The sequence below is a fragment of the Pituophis catenifer genome, unplaced genomic scaffold (genome assembly GCF_029215685.1).
Source record: "Pituophis catenifer annectens isolate HBS135680 unplaced genomic scaffold, rPitCat1.0.hap2 SCAF_1, whole genome shotgun sequence".
Lineage (NCBI taxonomy): Eukaryota > Metazoa > Chordata > Lepidosauria > Squamata > Colubridae > Pituophis > Pituophis catenifer.
The window spans coordinates 7686431-7711865 of record NW_027256881.1 but is presented as its reverse complement, the minus strand read 5'-3'; the positions used below and the strand labels follow the sequence as shown (position 1 = coordinate 7711865).

General features: G+C 44.1%; 1 protein-coding gene across 1 annotated transcript; it reads right to left on the bottom strand.

Moving 5' to 3' along the window:
- Positions 1–24615, bottom strand: LOC139308439 (galectin-9B-like). The gene is made up of 13 exons (XM_070931966.1): positions 24544–24615; positions 20720–20731; positions 18099–18187; positions 14232–14439; positions 13553–13672; positions 12515–12559; positions 11905–11949; positions 7818–7937; positions 6543–6587; positions 3762–3806; positions 2894–2982; positions 988–1150; positions 1–225 (listed from the first exon to the last, which is right to left on the bottom strand). The coding sequence occupies exons 1-13, from the start codon at positions 24613–24615 to the stop codon at positions 79–81; spliced, it is 1200 nt and encodes a 399-aa protein (XP_070788067.1). The 3' UTR covers positions 1–78.
- Between the last annotated feature and the right edge of the window lie 820 nt (positions 24616–25435).

Genomic DNA, 25435 nt, shown 5'->3' with positions numbered 1-25435 from the left:
ACCAGTTCTCCCAAACTGGTGTGAACCGGCTGAATCCCACCACTGCATCTATCCAAACATGGACTTCTGTTGACGACTTTAAGCCTGGATGTTGGTCAATGTTATGTCACCGCCCACTTCGAGCAGATTTATCTGATGCAGGTTATGTATGCGATGGTTGTAGTTAAACTGATGATGTCCGTTCACAGCCACCTTAAAGCAGTGTGCTTCACACTGAATCAAGATCTATAAAAAGAAAATGCACATTTGTGATCACCTTAATGGGACTGGATAGTATAACCCAGATCTTTAAATTTTTATAACATCACAAATTACCCATTTCCCAGACAACAAAACAGCAAAGATATTTCACAGAAGCACCTGCAAGATCTGATGATGTCCTCAAAGTGACTAAATGATGAGTATCCAGAACAACTAAAAGTAACTTTGATACAGATTTTAATTCAGTTCTGAGACTTTAGCCTAATGCATGGATTGGTACTGCACCCCAAATTTGGATTTATCTTAGAATCATATTTCAATTTTACAAATTTAAATCAGAATAAATGCTTAGTATGGTAATAAGGATGAAATGAATACACTGTATTATATTATATTATTTATACATTATATTATTGGTAACATAGTATAGTGTATTATTTTATTTGGCGATTTATGTTGTGCTAACCATGGTTCTGATATTTATTACTAGTTCAGGTTTAACAGTGATTTTAGTTGGTGACTGAATTGTGAAATAGTGATTTACTTTATGGCCACTGTAAAAATAGTTGTAAAATCAGGTCTGGTAACTGGATGACTTGATTTTCAACCGCACCAACTTATGACCAAAAATCCAGTCCTAATTTTCATTATAAAGGAGGGTTGTTGTATGGGCGAACCAAGGATCCTGAAGTTCATGCATTAGGCTAGCCTGATAAATGCCAATTTAAGTCAGTTCACACAATCATCTGGCCCAGGTGGAGCAACCCAGGTGGTGCTTTGACTTACGGTAAAGGGTTGGCCACGCAACAGAGGCATCCCACAGGGCAGGTGTCGCTCTGCTGAGCCCCAGCACATGTTGAGCTTAGAGTTTCGAACAATCACGTTCTGATCAAACCGTGGGTTGAGATGGAAAGCAGTATCGTTCCCCACTTTCAGATTGATGTGGAACCTACATGAAAAGACCCAAATGTTGCGCTGCACAATTAGCAGGAAACTATCCACATCCAGAAACTACACAATGGACATTCCAACTTCTGAAGATATTATATTGCTGATTCAAAAGCCATTATTAATCTCAAAGGCGTGTGAACCTGGTAAGCAAGAATCTTTTTGCCAAATAGATTTTCTTTTTTAAGGATTTCATCAAGAGATCTCCACTTCTAGAAAAAAGGGGTCACTCGATAGATGACAAATAGATATAGATAGATGAGAGATAGAGAGAGAGAGAGAGAGAGAAAGAAAGAAAGAAAGAAAGAAAGAAAGAAAGAAAGAAAGAAAGAAAGAAAGAAAGAAAGAAAGAAAGAAAGAAAGAAAGTGTTTTCTGACCTAGGCTTCCTTAGAAATTAAACAGCACAAACTTAGTCCCGGAAAACCTCTTTAATTCATATGGCTTTAAATTAATTTCATTTACAGTCTGCAAGGCTTGATAAACAGTCTTTGAGAGGAAGGTTATTAACACCCACCTATCTCATGTGGAGCACTGCCGAAGAGCTAATTTCCAGACGCAGGGCAAGGCCAAACAGAGTCACAAACAGAAGTTTCAAATCTTGAATCGGCCAGATGAACTAATTGCTTCCTGCAAAAGCTCATGTCCCGTTCACTTCTCTTTTATGTCTTATGGGAGGGGCCAATCATCTCTAAGCCTTCCTCCCAAGTCAACCCTGTTTCCTTAATTGTTCCTGTCTCCTGGCAGCTCTGCGCATGCGCACACTGGGAACAGGCCCACGCTGTTCTTCTGCCTCACTGACGTCAGACTCTGGATACTCTGGAGGCAGCAAAGAACTACCAGACAGCCTTGGCCCCCTCTCTGCCTCTGACTCAGAGCCCTCATCCGAGCCTTCCCCAGACTCCAGGATTGGCCCACGTTCCTCCCCAACCTCCTCACTGTCTGAATCTGCTGCCAGCTCTGCTGGCTACTGGCAGGCCACAACAGAGAGAGAGAGATGATAGATGATATAGAGATTATATAGATAGATGATAGATTATAGACAGAGAGAGAGAGAGATAGATAGATAGATAGATAGATAGATAGATAGATAGATAGATAGATAGATGATACAAATAGATAAATAGATAGACTGTATATAATATAGAGATAACCACATCGTATCCTATCATGCATGGAGTGTGACTAGTAACAATTCTTTATTTTTATTTGCACTTGAAAAAAATAAAAGTACAGCAAAGCTCATTTTATCATATTTAGTACTTTTGGAATGGGTGTGTGCATCCTTAGCTGTGTATCCTTTCCGCTCATTTTATTTCATAGGTCAAGGTAACAGATTTGAACCATGAAGGCTGGTGACAGAGAGGTGTTCCTTTTGTCACCCAACTGGCTGGGCTTCTGGTTGGCCAACTTTGTTCCTGGAAGGAATATTTAAGAAGTATCACCAACTCACTCTAGGCACACTGATGTTCGTTTGCGGTAGCCCTTTATCACCTGTTGATGAAGCCTCCCTTTATTTTCTTTTTCCAAACATGTTTATTTACTTTTTATGGCTAAAGATAAAATACAAAACACAGAAACACCCGTGCATTAGACAGTCGTCTCAAAGGTGCTGTTTCAAAAGGCAACTGATTGTTTTTAACTGTGCAGCCCAAAATCATTCATTTGAAAGGAATTCAGAATAAATGAATTCAGAATAAAATTGTGTGGAAGGAAGTTTTACCAACAATATTTCTTAGCGTTTACCTGTGAGCACAAGGGGACACAGAGCCTGAGACTATTATTGATTTGGATGGGAAAAAGCCACCACAGATGGTAGTTCGGTAAGGGAGAGACTGTGGAGAGAACACAAACACAAACAATATTAGAATTAATCTGAATTTTTTTCCCATTTTGCACTTTCAAGTTATCAATCAGAATTTAGAAAAGGCCAATTGGTGTATACAGGGGTTCAGTGGAGTGAGTCTGAAAAAATCAAAATGTCTGAGGCCACCACATAATCAAATCCTTGCTCTTTTTAATGTGGATGCTCATTCACATAAAAAGAGAACAGAACTTCTATTGCCATGTTGACTGTTGTCCCTTTTTTTTCTACTCAGGAACTCAAGCCATGTGATTCCTGTCCACCATTAAACCATCTTTCCAAGCAGTCTCCATGTTTCCAGTGTCTTTTTCCCCACTTGGGTGGGGAATGGATGGACATTTCTTCCAATAGGATGGAGAAAGTTAACCAGGGAATTTTGGTGTGCGAACTTTAGTTCTGGGTTTTGCTACACTGTAATCCACTTGGCTTTTAGTAAAGCATTCCTTTCACTACAAACGGAGTTGAGGGTCTTTCTTGACTAAAGGACCAAGTCGGGGCAGGTCTGACAGTGATGTCCTGATTCACATAATGTGCAAACTTGGTGACTGGGTCCCCATGCTGAGTCAAAATTCCTACCCATGCTCCTTTGTGCCCATTTTAGAGGATTCCTACCTGAGTAATATCAGACCCCTAAATGTGTGGGACTTTGACCCCCATAATTCCATGCTTGCCTAGGGTTGAAATCCTTCATAATTGATGGGCCAGAAAAAAAACGATGTGCAAATATTGGTAATATGATAAAAGACTTACATAAATTTGTGGCTGAAAGCATTGTCCAATGGGATAGGCAATTGGCTATGAAGAAAAAAGGATAGTAGTCAGGATTTTACATATGAAGGTTTTAGATTTTAATTTTTTTTTAAAAAAAATCCAAATATACACATAAGCCAAACATTTGTCAAAAAGCTTGGGAATCCAACAATTCTTTAAAGCAGAACTGATAGTAATTCCTATTCAGCAAAACACATTTTTAATCCTGGTTCCTCCTCTTTCTGCAAGAGTTAACTGCTTTGTTATGCCAGCTACAAAATGTCTGCCATTTTAGTTACCCATAATGCCTTCTGACATCCTTACCTAGGAAATTTCGATAGCAGCTCACAATGGATACTCCAGTTTCCCCAAAACCCCAGAGTATGGCAACATCACAGTCAGGATGCCAAGACCAGGTACAGCATGAGTATAAATTTCCCAACCAAGAGCCCCCGACAGCTGTTCTCCCTGTATTTCTCAACCTTGGCAACTTTTAAGATGTATGCATTTTAATTCCCAAAATTATCCAGCAAAGATGAAGCTGACTCCACGCATCTTAAAGTTACCACAATTGAGAAATACAAATTGGGAGAAATTTGTAGGCATCTGGTACAATTCACAAAGACACCACATGCATCATGATGTCATTGTATATCTTCCCTTTTGTGCCAACTGGGTAGTAACACCACACCAGGGGTGAAATGCTGCCAGTTTGGACTGGTTCACCCGAAACTGTAGTAAAAATTGCTACCGGTTTGGGCAAACCAGTAGTAAAAAAAATGCTACCGGTTCAGGTGAACCTGTATTTCCGATCAGCTGTGCCGTACGATTTATATTCGCTAGAAAGGAGGAAATCCTGCTCTTCTACTTACCTTTGCAGACTCAGAAAAGGCTTCTTAATCCTCCTTTTTCAGTGCTGCGCAGTAGTGCCTGCAGTGCACATGCACGCAAAGCGTGCTTTTGGCGCACACTGCGCATGCACACGCAAAGCAAAGCAGTAGCAAAGCGAAACGGTAGCAGACTTCAGAGCATTTCACTCCTGCACCACACCATGGGCTGCACTTGATCTTGCAACTCTTGCATCCAGCTCTCTGAAGTAGAACCCAACTGTCATCTATCCCTGCCAATGTTTATGAATGAAATCTTCCTGTTTCCATCTCTCTGTTTCTCAAAACATTGCTCAGTGTGGCAGAGTCCTAAACAGTAAAGACTGTTCTGCTTTCCGCAGAGTTTGTATATCTGTAGGCTATTAGTGTTCTCTAAACATGTATTGAGCTCCATCTAGTGGCCAAAGATAAAACCTTTCATTTTTTAGAAAGCTGATTTTAGTAGTAGTGTGGCCCTACAGAAGGCCCATCCTCCCTCATTCTGGGAAAAAAAACACACCTAAGTGCATCCTGAGAAGCCAGGCTCCATTTTCTAACATTCTGAGGACGCAAAATCACCTGGAGGAATCCAGACTAATCTGTGGTGCATGTTTATCATAGGACAAAAATCCATGTCCCATATACATATATAGCATTGCTGGTGAAACTTGGACTTTATCTGTATTTGTTCATTGTTACACTCATCAGCAACTCAATATTGTTTATTTTGTATTCAGGTTCTTACTGTATGTACTGGCCTGTGGGGCTGCCCTTGAGATACTCAAAGGACCAGCCTCCAGCACCTCAGCCTTGGCCCAGGCCCGCCAGGTGCTAATCTATAACTTGATGGCAACAATCTGAGCCGGAACGTGGTCAGCCATAGATCCTTGGGGCAGCCCTGGAGCCGGCAAGGAACCGCTGCACTGCCTCAGCACCGCCCCCTGGATGGATGGAAGAAAGGAAGGAAGGAAGGAAGGAAGGAGGGAATGGGAAGGAGGGAGGGAGGAAGGAATGAAATGGGAATAAGGAGAGAAGGAGGAAGGAGAGGGGAGAAAGGAAGGAAAGTGATGGGATTGAGAAGGAGAGAAGGAGAAAGGGGCGGGGAGGGAGAAAGGAAGGAAGGGAGGGAGGAGATGGGAATGAGAAGGAGGGGGAGGGGAAAGAGGGAGGGAGGGAGGGAGGGAGGAAGAAAGGAGATGGGAATAACAAGGAGAGAAGGAGAAAGGAGAGGAGAGAAAGGAAAGAAGGAAGGAAAGTGATGGGAATGAGAAGGAGAGAAGGAGAAAGGGGAGGGGAGGGAGAAAGGACGGGAGGGAAGGAGGGAGGAGATGGGAATGAAGTGGAGGGGAAGGAGGAAGGGAGGAAGAAAGGAGATGGGAATAACGAGAGAAGGAGAAAGGGGAGGGAGGAAGGAGGGAGGGAGATGGGGATAAGAGGGAGGGAGGGAAGATGGCCACACCCACCATGGCCACGCCCACCTGCCCCCCCCCAAGGTCAACCACAACCCTGATGTGGTCCTCAATAAAATCAAATTTGACACCCCTGACTGGCAACTATCTCAGAATTAATTCAGGCCAAATACGTTTACGTTAACCATATTTTTCTATTTTTTTATTTGTTAGTTAGATTCATATGCCATCTTTCCTTCAAGCATTCCTTTCCCCAAAGTCTCTACCACAACAACCCTGTGAGGTAGGTTGGTCCAACAAACAAGAGGTGGTACGACGTCATCCAGTTTGGAAACCGGGATTTCTTTAGTCTAACATCTTAATCACTTCACCACACTGGCTAATACTATTCCAACTAGACTATTTCTCTACTTCCTTCCCCATGGTCCAAGAACAGTTACAACAGGGGAGAAAAAAAGGAGACATTTCCATAGGTTTTTTTTTTAGAAAAGGACTGTATATCATACCTGTTTGGGTGTTGGGCAAATTGGTTTGCAACAAACTGGATGGGTCTGGGGGGGAAAAACAGAAATCAAAGGAAATTGTATGAGCAAGTATCAAAACGAAGAGCGACTTCCAGATCAGTGTTTCTCAACTTCAACAATTTTAAGATGTGTTGCCTTCAACCCCCAGAATTCCTCAGCCAGTGAAAAACGCTTTTTAGATGGTAGTGTTGCTTAATGAGCAGTCATTTAGCGACTGTCCAAGGTTATGACACACACACACACCCCGAAGGTAGTTACAACCTGGTTTCAGAGGAATACACACTTCTAGTCACATGACCACATTTTGGAAACTTGGCAATTGGCTCACTTTTCATCAGTTGCAATGTTCTATGATCAAGTGATTGCAATTTATTTTTGCTGGTTTCCATCTTTTTTGGTTGGTTTCTGCTAAAAACACCCCCATGGGAGGGGACTCCCTTTATGACTGCAGCTTTGACTTTACAACTGCTGCATTTGCTTAACAACTGTCCCAAAAAAAGTTTGTAAAATCAAGTCAGTCACGTGGATGCCTCAATTTATGATAATCATGACTTACAGACAGAAATTCTAGGCTCCATTAGAATCGTAAGCCAAGTACTACGGAGTAAAGGACTAAAAATGTGGTGCTTTCTGACATCCTCTCACAACAATCTTGCTAAATATCAAAAGATGGAGGGGTGTGATGGGTTCTCCACTGCCACTGGTCCTGTCACAGCACCCAACGGGGTCAAAAAAATGAAGATGGCGTCTTAATGCCATGCAATCAAGGTTGTGTCTCAGTTGAAGTGCATGATGTCTGTGACACACAGGAGGGATTGTTGGCATTAGGCCACCACTTGGACTTTTTTGTTTTATCTTTCCCCCATATCACCTGGGAAACTGCAGAAAATGTTTGCGTTATTCAAAGACTGGAAGGAAAGAAGAAAGGCATATATTTAATCCCAAGAAAAATAAGGCAGAAGAGCCCTGGTGGCGTGGCAGACTAAAGCACTGTTATTAACATCAGCTGCCTGCAATGCAGTTCAAATCTCACCAGGCTCAAGGTTGACTCAGCCTTCCATCCCTTCTAAGGTAGGTAAAATGAGGACCCAGATTGTGGGGGCAATAAGCTGACTTTGTATAAAATATACAAAAGTATGAAGGCTATTGCTTAACGCATTGTAAGCCGCTCTGAGTCTCTGGAGAAGGGCAGCATATAAATCAAATTAAAAAAAAAAGAGGTGTTTTATAAATAAAATGAATCAATGGAATACTTACAAATGGACCTTGGAAGCTGACTGAGTCCACATCTAGTTGTCCTGAAATTCCGACGTTATTTACTTGGGAAAGACAGACCTTCTGTTTGAATTCCAAATGCAGCTTTCCATCTACGTGAACCTGGCAGACACAGAAGGAAGCATCTTGTCATATCTTTGCAACAAGAACAACAGAGAAGAAAACATCTGTGGATATTCTCTATCATCCAGCAATTATATGCTGCCCCATGGTGCTTTAGAGTTTACAATGTCAGCATATTGCCCCCCACAATCTGGGTCCTCATTTACTGACCTCAGAAGGACGGAAGGCTGAATCAACACTGAGCCAGTCAGGATCAAACGCCAGACTGTGGGCAGAATTAGCCTGCAATACTGCATTCTAACCTCTGCACCACCAGGGCTCCAGGTCACGGTTGTCCCGAAGCTGCTTTTTAATTTAATTTTATTTATTTATTTATTTATTTATTAATTTAATTTGTATACCGCCCTTCTCCCAGAAGGGACTCAGGGCGGTGAACAGCCAAAATTAAAAAACATACAAATGCAAAAGTTAAGATAATTAAAAGAATTAAATCATTGGCTACCCAAATTTAAAACCCCAAATCCATAAAATTTAAAATCCCAATTAAAAAACCATTTAGGCTAGGCTGGCTTGATGAAATAAAAACGTCTTCAGGGCTTTACGGAAGGTCCGGAGGTCCGGGATCAATCGTATTCCAGGAGGCAGCTCATTCCACAGGGCGGGTGCCCCCACAGAGAAGGCTCGCCCCCTGGGGGCCGCCAGCCGACATTGCCTGACCGACGGCACCCCGAGGAGGCCCTCTCTGTGAGAGCGTATTGGCCGGTGGGAGGTTATCGGTAGCAGCAGGCGGTCTCGCAAATACCCTGGCCCTAAGCCATGGAGCGCTTTAAAGATGAGAACCAACACCTTAAAGCGCACCCGGAAGACCACCGGGAGCCAATGCAGCTCGCGCAGGAGAGGTGTTACGTGGGAGCGCCACGTCGCTCCCATAATCACCCGCGCGGCCGCATTCTGCACCATCTGGAGCCTCCGGGTGCTCCTCAGGGGGAGCCCCATGTAGAGAGCGTTACAGTAGTCCAGGCGTGACGTAACCAAGGCATGAGTGACTGTGCACAAGGAGTCCCGATCCAGAAAGGGGCGCAACTGGCGTATCAGGCGAACCTGATAAAAAGCCCCCCTGGCCACGGCCGTCATATGCTCTTCTAAAGACAGCCGTGTGTCCAGGAGGACGCCCAAGTTGCGAGCCCTCTCTGTGGGGGTCAGTGACTCGCCCCCAATAGCCAGAGATGGCACCAGCTGGCTATACCGGGACGCCGGCATCCACAGCCACTCGGTCTTGGAAGGGTTAAGCCGAAGCCTGTTCCTCCCCATCCAGACCCGCACGGCCTCCAGACACTGGGACATCACTTCGAGGGCATCATTGGGGTGGTCTGGGGTGGAAATGTACAGCTGAGTGTCATCAGCGTACAGATGGCATCGCACCCCAAAACCACGGATGATCTCACCCAGCGGCTTCACATAAATGTTGAACAGGAGCGGCGAGAGGACCGACCCTTGCGGCACCCCGCAAGCAAGGCGCCTCGAGGTCGACCTCTGCCCCCCTGCCAACACAGACTGCGACCGGTCAGAGAGATAGGAGGAGAACCACCGCAACACGGTGCCTCCCACCCCCAGTCCCTCCAGCCGGCGCAGCATGATACCATGGTCGATGGTATCAAAAGCCGCTGAGAGGTCTAACAGGACCAGAACAGAGGAACAACCCCTGTCCCGAGCCCTCCAGAGATCATCCACCAATGCGACCAATGCCGTCTCCGTGCTGTACCCAGGCCTGAAGCCGGACTGGCACGGATCTAGATAGACGGTTTCATCCAGGAACTGTGGGAGCTGTCGCGCAACCACACTCTCCACAACCTTCGCAACAAAGCGAAGGTTGGAGACCGGACGATAGTTTGCCAAAACGGCCGGGTCCAGAGAAGGCTTCTTGAGGAGGGGCCTCACCACCGCCTCTTTCAAGGCGGGAGGCAAGAAACCCTCTCTCAGAGAAGCATTTATAATCCTCTGGAGCCAGCCTCGTGTTACGAAAGACCCAGTCCTCACTGTTTGTGGCTGGTCCGTTAGAAAGTCTTTAATCCAGTCACAGAGGGAAAGAGGGAAAATGCAAGTCAGTCAGCTTTTCAATAAGGATGCTCGGCAGAATGGTGTTGAAGGCTGTAGTCCATGAAAAGCATTCTGACATAGTTTTTGGGTTTCTCTAGATGACTCACTACGGAATGTAAAGCAGTAGCTATGGCGTCGTCTGTTGACCTATTCCCCCTGTAGGCAAACCGGTATTGGTCAAAATTTTGTGGGAGTTATGACCTAAGGCAATGATGGCTAACCTTTTTTTTCCTCAGGTACCAAAAACGCATGTGCGTGTGATAGCACACATGCCCACACCCATAATGCAATGCCCCCCATGCACACCCTGCCCCCCTGCGCATACACGTACAACCCCCCCATGCTGCCACACCCTCGGCATATGCGTGTATGACCCCACCGTATTCCCCCCACCAGACTTCCGGTAGGCCCATTTTTCACCCTCCACAAGCTCCAGAGGCTTTCCTGGAGCCTCAGGAAGGGCGAAAATGGCCTCCCCTGGCCCACAGGGGCCGGAAACGGCCTGTTTTCGGACTTCTGGTAGTCCCGTTTTTTGCCCTCCCCGAGGGCAATCCAAAATGGGCCGCGTGGAGACTCCTGGGAGGGGAGGGGCGGCATGGGCATGAGCACACGTCTCCCGCATGCATGGCAGAGACCCGAAAATTAGTTGGCTGACGGGAGGCAAGCGTGCATATGCAGTGGAGCTGACCTAGGGCGATGGCTTGCGTGCCTGCAGAAATGGCTCCACATGCCAACTGTGGCACGCGTGCCATAGGTTCGCCATCACGGACCTAAGGTGTTGAAGAACCAATCTTTTGAAGCACTTCATCACTATAGACGTTAATGCAATAGGTCTGTAGTCATTCAGGCAGTTAATTGCTGTTTTCTTCGGGACTGGGAAGAGAGTGACTACTTTCAAGCATGAGAACACTGGCTGTTTGTAAGGCCAACTGGGAAGTCACAAACCATGTTTTAGAAATGATAAGGACTAGATTCCTCAAAAACACTTAAACCAAGTTGAGATTACTGTTGGTCCTTGACTTACAATGGATCGCTCAGTGACAGATCATCCAAAATGGTACTTGCAACCTTGTTGCGAAGTTACAAGAGCCACCCTTCTCTCCCAATTGTGTTTTGGGCATTTGGCAACGGGTCTGCATTTATGGCCATTTCTAATGTCCCTCTTATCATGAGACTGCAATTTAAGATGTTTTTGTAGAAAATCAGCATTTACGCATAATTTTCGGCAAAAATGGCCCATAGTAAAAAATGGTTCACTTAATGAACCCTGCAAAAAAGGCAACAAAAACAGATCCGATCATGTGATGATCTACATTATGACGGTCACAACTGATGACCATAATGGGAAGGCTCCATTGGGAGACTGTATGGATTACCCAAAGTGGGTAAGAGACTGGATGAGTTGCTCTGTGAAGGAGACGGTTTCTAAACTGATAAATAAAAATAAAGACAAGATCCAAAAAAAGTGTGCCCCAAACTCCATCGGGTTATGTGTGCATTGATGGGGCCCATTTTGCATTTGAGATAGCAGTTTTGCATTCAGCAAGGGATGCTTTGAGACATTTTGTATTTCACATATTTTGAAAAATGCTTTTCCATTGCTACAAGGTAAAAATCGATAACCAAACCCAAGTGTATTTTTTAAAAAAGATGGTGATTATAACCCATGAAGACGACATCGTCTTCATACCACATAGGAGGAGATGTTCACAAGATACTGGATCTCCAAAGGATGCCCTTTGTGGAAAACCATATCATATTTCCTTTCTTCTTCCTGCTGCCAGCCGCCCTTTTCATGTGAATTGCATACAATCAAAGTTGTGTCTCTGTTGAAGTGCATGATGTCTGTAACATGACACATGAGGGATTGTTGGCATTTTTTTTTAAAGAAAATGACCGTATATCGTACCTGTGAGGTTGTTGGGCAAATTGGTTTGCAACAAACTGGATAGGTCTGGATAAAACAGAAACCAAAGGAAATTTTATGAGGAAGGATCAAACTGGCTCACTTTTCATCAGTTGCAATGTTCCATGATCACGTGACTGCAATTTATATTTGCTGGCTGGTTTCTGTTAAAAACACACCCATGGGAGGGGACTCTCTTTATGACTGCAGCTTTGACTTTACAACTGCTGTGTCTGCTTAGCAACTGTCACAAAAAAAGCTTGTAAAATCAAGTCAGTCACATGGATGCCTCAAGTTATGACAATCATGACTTACAGACAGATAATTCTAGACTCCATTATAGTCGTTAGTCATGGACTACAGACTAAAGGACTAAAAATGTGGTGCTTTCTGACATCCTCTCACAACAATCTTGCTAAACATCTAAAGATGGAGAGGTGTGATAGGTTCTCCACTGCCACTTGTCCTGTCACAGCACCCAACGGGGTCAAAAAAATAAAGATGGCGTCTAATGCCATGCATTCAAAGTTGTACCTCTGTTGAAGTGCATTGTGTCTGTGACACACATGAGGGATTGTTGGCATTTTTTAAAGAAAACAACCATATATCATACCTGTGAGAGTGTTGGGCAAACTGGTTTGCAACAAACTGGATAGGTCTGGAAAAAAAACAGAAATCAAAGGAAATTGTATGAGCAAGTATCAACCTCAACAATTTAAAGGTGTGGCCTTCAATCCCCAGAATTCCTCAGCCAGTGAAAAACGCTTCTTAGATGGTACAGGTAGTGTTGCTTAATGAGCGGTCATTTAGCGGCTGTCCAAGGATATGAAAACACCCCTGAAGGTACTTATAACCTGGTTTCTGACAGAGGAATACACACACCTCTAGTCACATGACCACATTTTGGAAACTTGGCAACCGGCTCACTTTTCATCAGTTGCAATGTTCCATGATCACGTGACTGCAATTTATATTTGCTGGTTTCCAGCCTTTTTGGCTGGTTTCTGCTAAAAACACCCCCATGGGAGGGGACCCCCTTTATGACTGCAGCTTTGACTTTACAACTGTTCCGTTTGCTTAGCAACTGTCACAAAAAAATCTTGTAAAATCAAATCTATCACGTAGATGCCTCAAGATATCACAATCATGACTTACAGACAGATAATTCTAGGCTCCATTAAAGTCGTTAGTCATGGACTACGGACTAAAGGACTAAAAATGTGGTGCTTTCTGACATCCTCTCACAACAATCTTGCTAAACATCTAAAGATGGAGAGGTGTGATAGGTTCTCCACTGCCACTGGTCCTGTCAGAGCATCCAACGGGGTCAAAAATATCAAGATGGCGTCCAATGCCATGCAATCAAAGTTGAGTCTGTGTTGAAGTGCATGATGTCTGTGACACACATGAGGGATTGTTGGCATTAGGCCACCACTTGGACTTTTTTGTTTTATCTTTCCCCCATATCACCTGGGAAACTGCAGAAAATCTTTGCATTATTCAAAGACCGGAAGGAAAGAGGAAAGGCATATATTTTTCCCGTCTAAGTACTCCACACATTTAATCCCAAGAAAAATAAGGGTAGCCATTTGTTTATCAGAGAAGGCAGAAGAGGTGTTTTATAAATAAAATGAATCAATGGAATACCTACAATTGGACCTTGGAAGCTGACTGAGTCCACATTCAGTTCTCCTGAAATTCCGATGTTATCTACTCGGGAAAGAGGAATCCTGTGTTTGAATTTCAAATATTTCTTTCCATCTACGTGAACCTGGCAGACACAGAAGGGAGCAGCTTGTCATATCTTCGCAACAAGAACAACAACAGAGAAGGAAATGTCTGTGGAGATTCTCTATCATCCAGCAATTATATTCTGCCCCATGGTGCTTTAGAGTTTACAATGTCAGCATATTGCCCCCCACAATCTGGGTCCTCATTTACTGACCTCAGAAGGACGGAAGGCTGAATCAACACTGAGCCAGTCAGGATCAAACACCAGACTGTGGGCAGAATTAGCCTGCAATACTGTATTCTAACCTCTGTGCCACCAGGGCTCTAGGTCATGGTTGTCCCAAAGGTGCTTTTTCCAAAAGGCAACTGGACTTCTTTGTTTTTTCTTTAAAAATGTTTTGCTTCTCATCCAAGAAGCTTCTTCAGTTCTGATCCAAAGAACTGAAGAAGCTCTTGGATGGGAAGTAAAATGTTTTCAAAGAAAAAAACCCAGAAAGTCTACTTGCCTTTTGGAAAAAGCACCTTTTGGACAGGAACCAAAACAATGGTTGAACCCACCTAACAAACTAACCCATGAAGAGGATTTATCGTGTCCGTACCACATAGGAGGAGATGTTCACAAGAAACCGGATCTCAAAATGATGCCCTTTGCGGAAAACCATATCACATTTTCTTTCTTTTTGCTGCCAGCAGCCCTTTTCGTGTGAATTGCATACAATACAGTTCTGATCAAAACGGACGTTGAAATGGAAAGCAACATCTGATCTGGGCATTTGGCAATTGCCACATTGAAAGTCAACCCGGAATCTGCAGAGAGAGCAAGAAAGAGAAATCATCAGGATGAGGACCATGTGGTATTAAGGTAAATTGAAGAAAGAAGGCGGCCCTGGAAAACCTCTTACAAATGATATTTTTATTCATTTGTTCCACAATACCAGTGTTTCTTAACTTTGGGCACTTGAAGATGTACGAACTTCAACTCCCAGAATCCTCCAGTCAGCATTTGAAAGTTCCCTAGGTTGGGAATCATCGCCAGCACAGGCTTGAAATGTTAAATTTGTGTTTTTGGAACAATCCTGAACTGAATGCATTCAAAGCAGGGTTACTATTCAGCAGGTTCTGACAGATTCTGGAGAACCGGTAGCGGAAATTTTGAGTAGTTCAGAGAATAGGCAAACACCACCTCTGGCTGGTCCCAGAGTGGGGTGGGAATGGAGATTTTGGAATATCCTTTCCCCAGGAGTGGGGACGGAATGGGGATTTTGCAGTATCCTTCCCCTGCCACGCCCACCAAGCCACGCCCACAGAACCGGTAGTAAAAAAAAAATTGAATTCCACCACTGATTCAAAGCTGTAGAGATGATAGTAGATTTTAGGAAAATCCGGTTGTGGCCCTGTGGGAGTCCCGTTCAGAGGAGGAGTTGGAACTGGGACCTTCCCACAGAGATGGCACACCTCTCCCTCGGCATGTTTGGAGAGGCCAGGGGCTGAGGGCGATGCTGCCGCAGGCCCCTCAGGCATTGGGGGAGGTGGTCGACTAGATGGGGAGCTGCCTGGCTTCATGGACGCAAGGGAGGATGGGTTGCTGACAGGCAGCGGATCTCCCCTGGTGAGGAACAGTTCTGTCCTCCACTCGATCCAAGGGCAAGGAGACCGGAGCGTAGGCAGACTTAGTATTCTATTATGATTTATGTTGATTGTTTATTTAGTATGTTTATTTATGACTATCACTGAGTGTTGTATCTTATGATTTATGATTATTGTATTTATGATTATGATCATGATTTATCACTTGTTGCTTGTATGTACACTGAGAACTTCTGCACTGGAGATAATTTCCTTGTACTTGGCCAATAAAGAATTCAATTCAATTCAATTCAATTAAATCCAAATCCAAATCCAAATTCAAATACAAATCCAACTCAACTCAACAGTATTCTACTCTACCCTACTTTACTCTATAGTACTCTACCCTACTCTACTCTATAGTACTCTACCCTACTCTACTCTGTCAGGGTTCCAAGTAATACATCCATAGCAAACAGAACTCTGAGGCAGGTAGATTCCTCAAAGAACAGTTTTATTGGATATATCATATTGGCACAGACTGGTGAAAACCGACTCTAAAGGTTCCTGCGGTTTTCACCTAATTAAAAGTAAACGTTTCTCCCTTTCCCCAAACCAGGGGTCTGCAACTTTAAACACTCAAAGAGCCGTTTGGACCTGTTCTCCACAGAAAAGAAAACACCAGGAGCCACAAAACCTGGGTGGGCATGGCCAACTCAACGTCACTCACTCACTCCCACCCAGTCACATGACACACACCCCAGCCATTTTGCAGTGCAATAGGTGCTGAAATTTCAATCAGACTGAGGTACCCTTCATACAGGTAGTCAACTTATGACCAGCTGCTTAATTTGAAGTTACAGTGGAGCCCCACGGGGCTACTTATGACCCGATTACAAAGTTTCAAGTGTTGCCAGGTCATATGAGTGCATTTTAGGAACTTGACAACCAGCCTGCATTTATAGCTGTTTGCAGTGTCCTGTGGTCACATGACCATGTTTTATGACATTTTTGCTGAAAACCAGCATTTACTTCCAGTTTTTGGCAAAATCAGCCTATAGTGAATGATTGCTTCGTTTAATGACTGCTGCAAAAAAGCTCGCAAAATTGGGTCGGTCACATGGGTGACTTGCTTTACAACCATCAAAAAGATGGGCTCCATTACTGCTGTAAGTTCTATATTTCCACCATGTGCGTATGAGAGAGACATTCTCCTTGTTTAATTCCTAGGATTTTCAAACAGATTTAGTTGAAAGACATCCAATTTTATTCTGTACAGAACTATACAGTTCAGTTCTACACTTTACAACCGGGGTGGAGAACTATGGCCCTTTTACGATTTGTGGATTTCAACTCCCAGAATTCCTGAGCCATCCATGCCCACAAGTCATAAAAGGGCCTGTATTGCCCCATTCACTCACACACACATGTAAGTATGTTTTAGAGAATTTATTAATGTTCCCCAGCAGATCCCTTCACCCATCCTCAGAATTGTCCCAAATAAAGCCAGCCATAAGCAGGCCAAGATTAGTCTACAGGTCAATGGCCAATAATCCATAAAATAATAGAAAGTTGCTCCAGCAAGTAAGTCTACAAAACAAACTTAAATCCATGAAGCAAAACTAAAAGTACATCTATGACAACTCACTTGGGAAGAGAAGTTCAGAGTCTCCAAGGCAGTAAATCAAACAGGAAGCACGAATAAACACACAGCCATAAACCAAACACGTTGTTCCCACAACACCTCACTCTGCCTGCCGTGACAAATAGCTTTCTGGTGTAGCCCATCAAGACAGGTGGGCCTTCTCCCAAGTAATCTGGCTGATCTCCTTTGCTCTTGTCTTTTCTTTGCCCTGCGTGCTCTCGGATCCACCGCGGAAGGCAGCTCCTCCTCCTCGTCAGCCGGATCTTCAGCATGGGATTCTACTTTTATGCATGCTTGCTATCAGCTGCCATAGTAACGGGGAGGGGGGCATGCCATTTGGGTTGGGGAAGTGAGCTGGTGAGATGAAGACCCATGTGCACTAAAAGGAAAGTTTGCTCTCATGAATTACTGCGCTACTGAGTGAGAGTTGTTTACACCCTGTCGAGGCCAACTATCCTAGGACTCCAGATGAGCGAAATACCTGACGACGAGCTTCATACAATAATATACTGGATATCGATTGGACACTCAGCATGCGACCCTGGTGGGAGGGTTTTGGGGAAACTTTCAATCTGTAACTTTCGCGCCTTTTGAATCAGATCTTGCCTTCCTTTCGCTGCTATCATTTCAAACTCAGTAAAAGTACTCCTTTTCTATCACAATGGAGTTGGAGGTTTTCTTTCTTGGGTTTTGAACAGAGGCAGGCCTGACACTCCTCTTCACTCACCTGCAAACTGTCCCCAGCCGAAGGCCCCCCCCCCCCCGTAAATCTCTTTCAGGTGGCAGTTCAGAGTCATCAATTAACCCACTTCCTCATGTTCCAGGAATGAGTTTATTCTCCTTCATGGCATCCTCCGAGGAAGAGGAGTCCAAGGAAGTTGTCCAAAGGAGACATCACAGGGTCATGGTTCCCCAACCCTGTTTTACAATATGAATGTGCTGGGAATGAGTTTGTTTAAGAAATGTTTGTATCATACAGCAACATGAGTGAAGATTCAAATTGACCAGCAATGTCTTTGTACTTATTTGCAAAACTTCAAATCTGTTGGAAAAGCTTCGTTTTCTTACAGAGCTCACTCCCATCAATGGTAGATGATGGTTATACAAGGAAAGGTCCACCTTGTTCAGAGATGGATCTTTCTTCTGGTTGTGGCTTTACTAGTTCCCTGACTGTCTAGATATTTTGAAAAAAAAATTGGATTTTTTTGGTGGAACTTCCCATACACCCCTTTTCTTCTCCACTTAAACGACTCACCTTCTGCAGGACTTCAAAACATTTCCGGTGACTAATACGGTCATCCCATCTTTGAGGCCACCACTAATGGGACCAATAAAAGGAACAGTCTGACCAGAAGTTAAAAGAAAAAAAAAATAGTCATTAAATGGAGAATCTGCTGCAGCTCAAAGACATTAATTCAACTGGTTCATGAATAAATGCTTGGGAAATGCTTGGGTAAAAGAAAAAGGCTCTGACGACCGCACGCCACAGCTGTGATTGTTGGAGCCTTTTTTTTACCTTTTAAAAGCATTTTTTTACAACCTATTTGGCCAAATAGGTTGTAAAAAAATGCTTTTAAAAGTAAAAAAAAAAGGCTCTGATGATCGCGCAACACAGCTGAGATCGTCAGAGCCTTTTTTTTACCTTTTAAAATCATTTTTACTACTGGTTCCAAAGAACCGGTAGTAAAAACATGCCTAAAAAGTAAAAAAAAAAGTTCCAACGATCAGCTGAGCAACACATGATCTTCGGAACTTCCTTTTTTTTTTACTTTTTAAAGCATTTTTAACTACCAGTTCTGGAAAACCGGTAGTAAAAATAATGCTAAAAAAGTAAAAAAAAAAGGAAGTTCCGACAATTGCACGTCGCTCACCTGATCGTCGGAACTGTTTGGTTTTTTTTACATTTTTTACTACCAGTTTGGTGAACCAGTAGCCTTTTTTTACTACCGGTTCAGGCGAACCGAACCGAACCAGGAGCATTCCACCCCTGCTGGAGGTGCTGGGCAGGGAGCCCTTTCCTGCCTTTACTTCCCTGTGCTTGGGACATGGCTGATCTCCACTCAAGCATTTGATAATGAAACCACTCCACCCTTCCCCCCCTCCCCTTTCTCTAGCTTCACTCCTCCAGGCTTGCAGCAGCTGCTTTGCAAAAAAGTTGGGAATCCCCCCCCCCTTTCCAGAAATGCCCACTGACAAATCTTTCCAGAAATAGCCATCTTGTAACATTTAGGTTTTGCTATGACAAATTGTCAGAATCCTGAAAGTCATTTGATTTTGTGGTTTTAAAGTATATAATGAAATATTGAATAATGGGAGGTTGCCAATCAGCCTCCAACCGTCCCTTTTGACTGCTTGTCTGATTGACCCTCATTGCAATGTGATTAATATAAGTGCCCTATGTATGCTATGCTTTAAATTCTGAATCTTAAAGTAAAAGCTTTTAAACATCTACTTCTGCTTCACTGACTATGCTAAAGCCTTTGATTGTGTGGATCACAGCAAATTGTGGCAAGTTCTTAAAGAGATGGGAGTACCAGACCATCTTACTTGTCTCTTGAGAAACCTATATGCAGGTCAAGAAGCAACAGTGAGAACTGGACACGGAATCACTGATTGGTTCAAAATTGGGAAAGGAGTCCGGCAAGGCTGTATACTGTTGCCCTGCCTACTTAACTTATATGCAGAGCACATCATGAGAAAGGCGGGGCTAGATGAATCAAAAATTGAAATTAAGACTGCCGGGAAAAATATCAACAACCTCAGATATGCAGATGATACCACTCTAATGGCAGAAAGCGAAGAAGAACTAAAGAGCCTCTTGATGTGGGTGAAGAAGGAGAGTGCAAAAGTTGGCTTGAAACTCAACATTAAGAAAACTAAGATCATGGCATCCGTCCCTCTCAATTCCTGGCAAATAGATGGGGAAGAAATGGAGATAGTGACAGATTTTATTTTCCTGGGCTCCAAGATCACCGCAGATGGGGACTGCAGCCAAGAAATTAAAAGACACTTGCTTCTGGGGAGGAAAGCTATGGCAAATCTAGACAGCATAGTAAAAAGCAGAGACATCACCCTGCCAACAAAAGTGCATATAGTCAAGGCTGTGGTGTTCCGAACTGCAATGTATGGCTGTGAAAGTTGGACCCTAAGAAAGGCTGAGCGCCGAAGAATTGAGGCCTTTGAACTCTGGTGCTGGAGAAGACTCCTGCGAGTCCCTTGGACTGCAAGGCCATCAAACCGGTCAGTCCTAGAGGAGATCAACCCTGACTGCTCCTTAGAAGGCCAGATCCTGAAGATGAAACTCAAATACTTTGGCCACCTAATGAGAAGGAAGGACTCACTGGAGAAGAACCTAATGCTGGGAAAGACTGAGGGCAAAAGAAGACAGAGAACGAGGTGGCTGGATGGAGTCACTGAAGCAGTCAGTGTGAGCTTAAATGGACTCCAGAGGATGGTGGAGGACAGGAAGGTCTGAAGGAACGTTGTCCATGGGGTTGCGATGGGTCAGACACAACTTCTCAACTAACAACAACATTTCAAGTATTTCATCTCTCTTTGAAACTTAACAAAGTCAATTTAAAAAAAATAAAATATTACATTAAAAAAAACACCTGCTTGTGCAGGGGGTTGGATCAGAAGACCTCCAAGGTCCCTTCCAACTGTGTTATTCTGTTAAATAAGGGATGAACCTCATCCTAAAAAGCCACATAACCTGACCTTGGCTCAATCACAGTTATTGAGCCACAGTTATGGAAGCGCACCAGGAGAACTGCCCGCCACGAGATACTGAATTATAGGACGCCTGGCGTTGTAAAGTGAAGTGGGTGGGTGGGAATCCCGTTCCGTCCCTTCCCTTCTTAAGCAAACCCAACTTACCATATTCAGCAGCTGGCAGTGGAATCCGAGAAAGAAAAGGAAATTCCGGCAAGTTTGTCTAGTTTGGCGAGAGGACTTTTTCCTCCCAACTTAAGGGAAAGAGATCTTCGCACATGCAGGTTCGCGCTTAAATGGAGCAGAGCGGAGCCACGAGGTGGGGGAGGTCAAAGAAAGGGGCGGAGCCTTTCTGGAGATGGAGGGGGCAGAGGGAGGAGATAAGTTGGGAGGGGGGGTCAGTGCTGCTCCCTAAAAGGCCGGAGTGGCTTGAATGTGAGGGGGTGGGATGCTGGTCAGGCGCTCTGCTTGCCCCCATTCCTTACGCCCCCTCGATCTTCCACCCACTCTCTGGTTTTTCCCTATCGTTAGTCACGGAGGTGGCTTGGAAGTAGGTTATGGGTCAATTTAAGGTAGAATTGCAACATGTCAATAAGGTCATACCCATGATCGGGGTCATGGGACCAGAATTGAAATATTGCGGGGATTCACACGACAGGGACGAACCTGCAGCTAACTGCTTTCCAAAGTCAGCCTATTTTGTGGGGAAGGGGGAATCTCATAAACCAGAACCTTCCAGTGTGATCAAGAGGCAGACTACAATCTCCATAATCCTTAGCCTTTTGTCCAGAATGGTATAAGGTCTCCTGCTCGAGAGGGTGGGGGGCGGAGGTTGGGCTAGAGAAGACCTCCAAAGCCCCTTCCAATTCTCTTATTCTGTATTCTGCTCCTGGGACAAAGCATCTGGTGATACTTCAGCGACATCAGATATGACCAAATGAAAAGAAAAAAAAATCAACTTGATTTTGACAGGAGTCAGTAGAAGTGGGGGTGGAGCAAGTAAGTCCTCCTGCCTCCTTAGCTACCATTAACCACACATGCGGTTTCTGCAGGACTCTGGTGGATAATCTTTGGTTTATTTTCACTTTTCTTATTTTTACACTGAAGGGGCTGGGCAGGGATCCCCTTTCCTGCCTCTCTATTTCCCTTTGCTTGGGACAGGGCTGATCTCCGCTCAAGCACTTGACAATGAAACCGCTCCACCCTTTCCCCCCTCCCCTTTCCCCAGCTTCATACCTCCGTGCCTGCAGCTGTTGCTTTGCAAAAAAGCTGGGAATCCCCCCTACTCTTTTTCCAGAAATGCCCCCTGACAAATCTTCCCAGAAATGATCCAGCAGCATGGAAGGGAGAATAAGAATTAGACCCATCAGCAAACCAGGGTGTTCATTTTTCTTCTTTCAATATATATTTTGTTACGTTGGCATGTTCATAAATTGGACCTGTTGCTCATGATTTTTTTCCAGAAGTTTTGAACCCTCTTTTATTACCTTTGTCAATGACTCAAGGTGGCCAACGGGATCTAATAGTCCTTCCTCCTCTGATTTTGTTTGAAAAAAGGTGCCACGTTCTAAACCTTCACTAGCTATAAAATGCCAACTCAGAGCCTGGTCTAGCAAAGTTAGAATATCAAACACCAAACATAGAATAATAGATTGGAAGGGATCTTGGCGGTCTTCTAGTCCAGGAGTCCCCAATCCCCAGTCCATAGAATGCCAGTGTTGGAAGAAATATCCATCTGGTTCAATTCCAAGTGGGGAGAAAGACACTGGAAACATGGAGGCTGATTGGAAAGATGGTTTATTGATGAAGCAGAACCACATGGGTTTTAGGTCCTGGGCAGCTGAACACATGGAATGGAGAGAGAGAGGTATTTATACCCTCTCTTGGGCTTTGAACTTGAGCTTCCTGTTCCTGTGGCAAGAGCATGTATTCTATTGGTTGTCATACTCCCAGGGGGATATGCAAGGGTCATAGCTATCTTTGTAGCATATCTGAGTCTCAGGCTTGGTTGAACCTTGCTGGGTGATGCAATGTCCCCAGGTGATTTTGCAATGTGGTGAGCTCTGCTGCTAGATAATCCTATTATGTCCAGAAGGGTCATGTCTTAATCCCATCACCCTGGAGCTGGATATCTTTCATTTTGTAGATAGGCTGGCCCAGTCCTCCTTAATTGGCACCAAATATCTGCTGGGGGCAGGGAGCTGGTTTCTGTCTATAGAAACATGTTTCTTCTTTAGGGAAATATAATATTCTGCCTTTTTTCAAAATATTTCATTCTAGGAGAGGTGACTTCCCTCAATCTCCCCTTTGGGCCATTAAAGTGTGGGTTTCACACTTTTTCTGGTCCAAGATTAGGAATTGATCTGATCAGGGAGAGTTGATTATTTTAAATTTTTTTTCTGATGCAAAGAGGGAGGCATTGATAGAGGTATCAGAAAAGGATTCCTTCAGTGGCTTCCAAAAGGAGAGCTTTCAACCCATGAAGGTCTAGCAGCCAGGGCAAAAGTTCTCAAAATAAATTTACAGAATCCAATTTTCTATGCCAATTATTTTTAGATGTTTGATGTCATTTTCTGTGAGCTTCCAGTCAGGTTTGAAGCAAGCACAAGCCCAAAAATTCTTCACAGCCATGGTTTTGCTTTAAATAACTACCCATTTCTAAGGGTGGTTTCCTGAACCTGCCTTAGCTCTTAGTTTAGTGCATCCAGGGTTTGTGAGGCCAAATTCAGTTTAGCCAGTGTGCAATCCAGGCAATTAATATGTTTCAAATTATACCCTAGGAGGAGCCCTAGGACTCCTACTAATGAGACCACCAGTGGAACATACTCAGCCTTGCTGGGCAGCATCATTTGTAAGTCACAACCAGGGCTTGGGGTTTGGAGATCTCTTTTCTGCTACCTCTTCAAGTGAGGGCATTGCCTTAGGGGGCATGCCCCCTCCCCCATGGAATTGGCAGTGAGGTATAACTGCTTGGGCCTTAGTGCCACAGTGCAAGAACCAGTCTAGGAGAAGCTTTTGTCTGGAGGTAGGTGAAGGGAATAGCTTCAGTCTGATTCTGAGTGGGATGTCTTGTGTGTGTGTATGCAGCTACTTCTACAATACAGGGAATACAAACTTGCTGGGCAAATTTCCCTCTCAGAAGTTGTGAATGCTCCAACACTGGAAGTTTTTAAGAAGAGATTGGATAATCATTTATCAGAAGTGGTGTAGGGTTTCCTGCCTAAGCAGGGGGTTGGACTAGAAGACCTCCAAGGTCCCTTCCGACTCTGTTATTCAATATTTTCATTTGGTTGGCTGCCAAACTCAATCCTAAACCTAATCCGCTTTGTAAACATGGTCTATGGAAGGGGCTGAAATCATCCCCCCAGTGAAAGTTCTCAACTCATGTCTTGTCATTTGGGGTCATCCAGGCTTCTGGCATTCCTCAACAAAAGGAGGCCGAGTTTATTATTTGGTTGAATGACTTTAGGAATGATCTAAATGGGCAAGGAAATGTTTTTGAGGGACACAAATACTGTGGGAAATCTTAAATTGGCAATCTTTGATTTTTAGATAGGCTTTCCAAGCTCAGACCGTTAAAAAAATGGATTCTAATTTCCATCATCTCCCAAATTATAGTCCAGCATACTGGATTAGGGAGTGGCATGGTGGCTCAGCAGTTAAACTGGACTTGTCAGCTGGAAAGCTGGCAGCCCAGGTTTGTTACCCAGGCACTACACAATGGGCTGAACTCCCGTCCTCGCCCCAGCTCCTGCCAACCTAGCAGTTCAGAAGCATGTAAATGCGAGTAGATAAATAGGTACCACTTTGGTGGGAAAGTAACAGTGCTCTGTGACATCATGCTGGTCACATGACCATGGAAATGTCTTTGGACAGCACTAGCTCACTGATGTTGAAACAGAGATGACAAAAGTAATCGCATGACTGCATGCATATCACATGTAAAAAGGGACCTGAATTAATTATGCCATTGCAGTTGCCATCCTGACTTTTCTGACTTCCTCTGTGGATGTTCCTGGCCGTCCATAATCTGTGCCTGAGGCATTGCTGTTGGAGGTCATGTTTTCCAGGCACACAATGTTACAAGGAAAGGTGTGTGATTTCTAGATCATAGCTATGTTGCTAGGATCCTTCTTCTTCCCAAGGCTGAGAGAGGCACTGGCTGAAGGGTCGCTCAGCAGACTTTATCCCTAAGAAAGGGCTAGAACTCAGAGTTGTTAGCCAGTGCCTTAACCTTTACACCAAGCTGGCTCTCAACACCACATCACAACCCAATTTCACATTCCAATAGCATCCAACCCATCCCCAATGTTACTACAGTATTTGCTGAAAACGAGTCTACTCTTTTGAGAACTTCACCGATGGCATTACAGCCATCTTTCAAACACAGGACCAGCATTTGTTGAGAGAGAATTGGTATTGATGATCTTTAATAAGAATTCTGTCCCAAATGGTGGGCTATCGATTATCCCACCTTGAAGGCCCTTCAAGAGCCTGTCTTGCCCTCCTGAAGGAGCCGGTCTCGATCAGCACAGGGCAAATAAAATCAGATCATCTATTGACTTGAACATGTTTTTTTGTCTCACATTTTGGGGGATTGGGAAGGATCAATGTGAGGGAAAGAACTGCGCAACAGGACTTGAATAAAACCATTTGTGAGTTCCTCATTGGCACTATTCATTTTTCTGCTTGACTGTGTAAACTTTGAAGAAATAACTGTCCATCCTAGATTAGCAGAATTCTCCAATCATTCTCTGTCGTGTTCTGAGTTCTGCATCTGGTGTCAGAGCTAGATTGCTGAGGAACCAACTCCCAATTTTTAATTGATTCACATCTGGATAAATTTGGAGTTTCTTTTGACAAGATGGGTATCACCTCCAC

What these genes read in the sequence shown, in the direction of transcription:
- LOC139308439 (XM_070931966.1), bottom strand. Translation starts at nt 24,615, where the DNA reads ATGACCTCCAACAGCAATGCCTCAGGCACAGATTATGGACGGCCAGGA. An exon ending in TTTGCCCAACACTCTCACAG is followed by an intron (nt 11,950 to 12,514) that starts GTATGATATATG and finishes TGTTTTATCCAG; the next exon opens with ACCTATCCAGTTTGTTGCAA. An exon ending in TCAGCTTCCAAGGTCCATTT is followed by an intron (nt 6,588 to 7,817) that starts GTAAGTATTCCA and finishes TTTCCCCCCCAG; the next exon opens with ACCCATCCAGTTTGTTGCAA.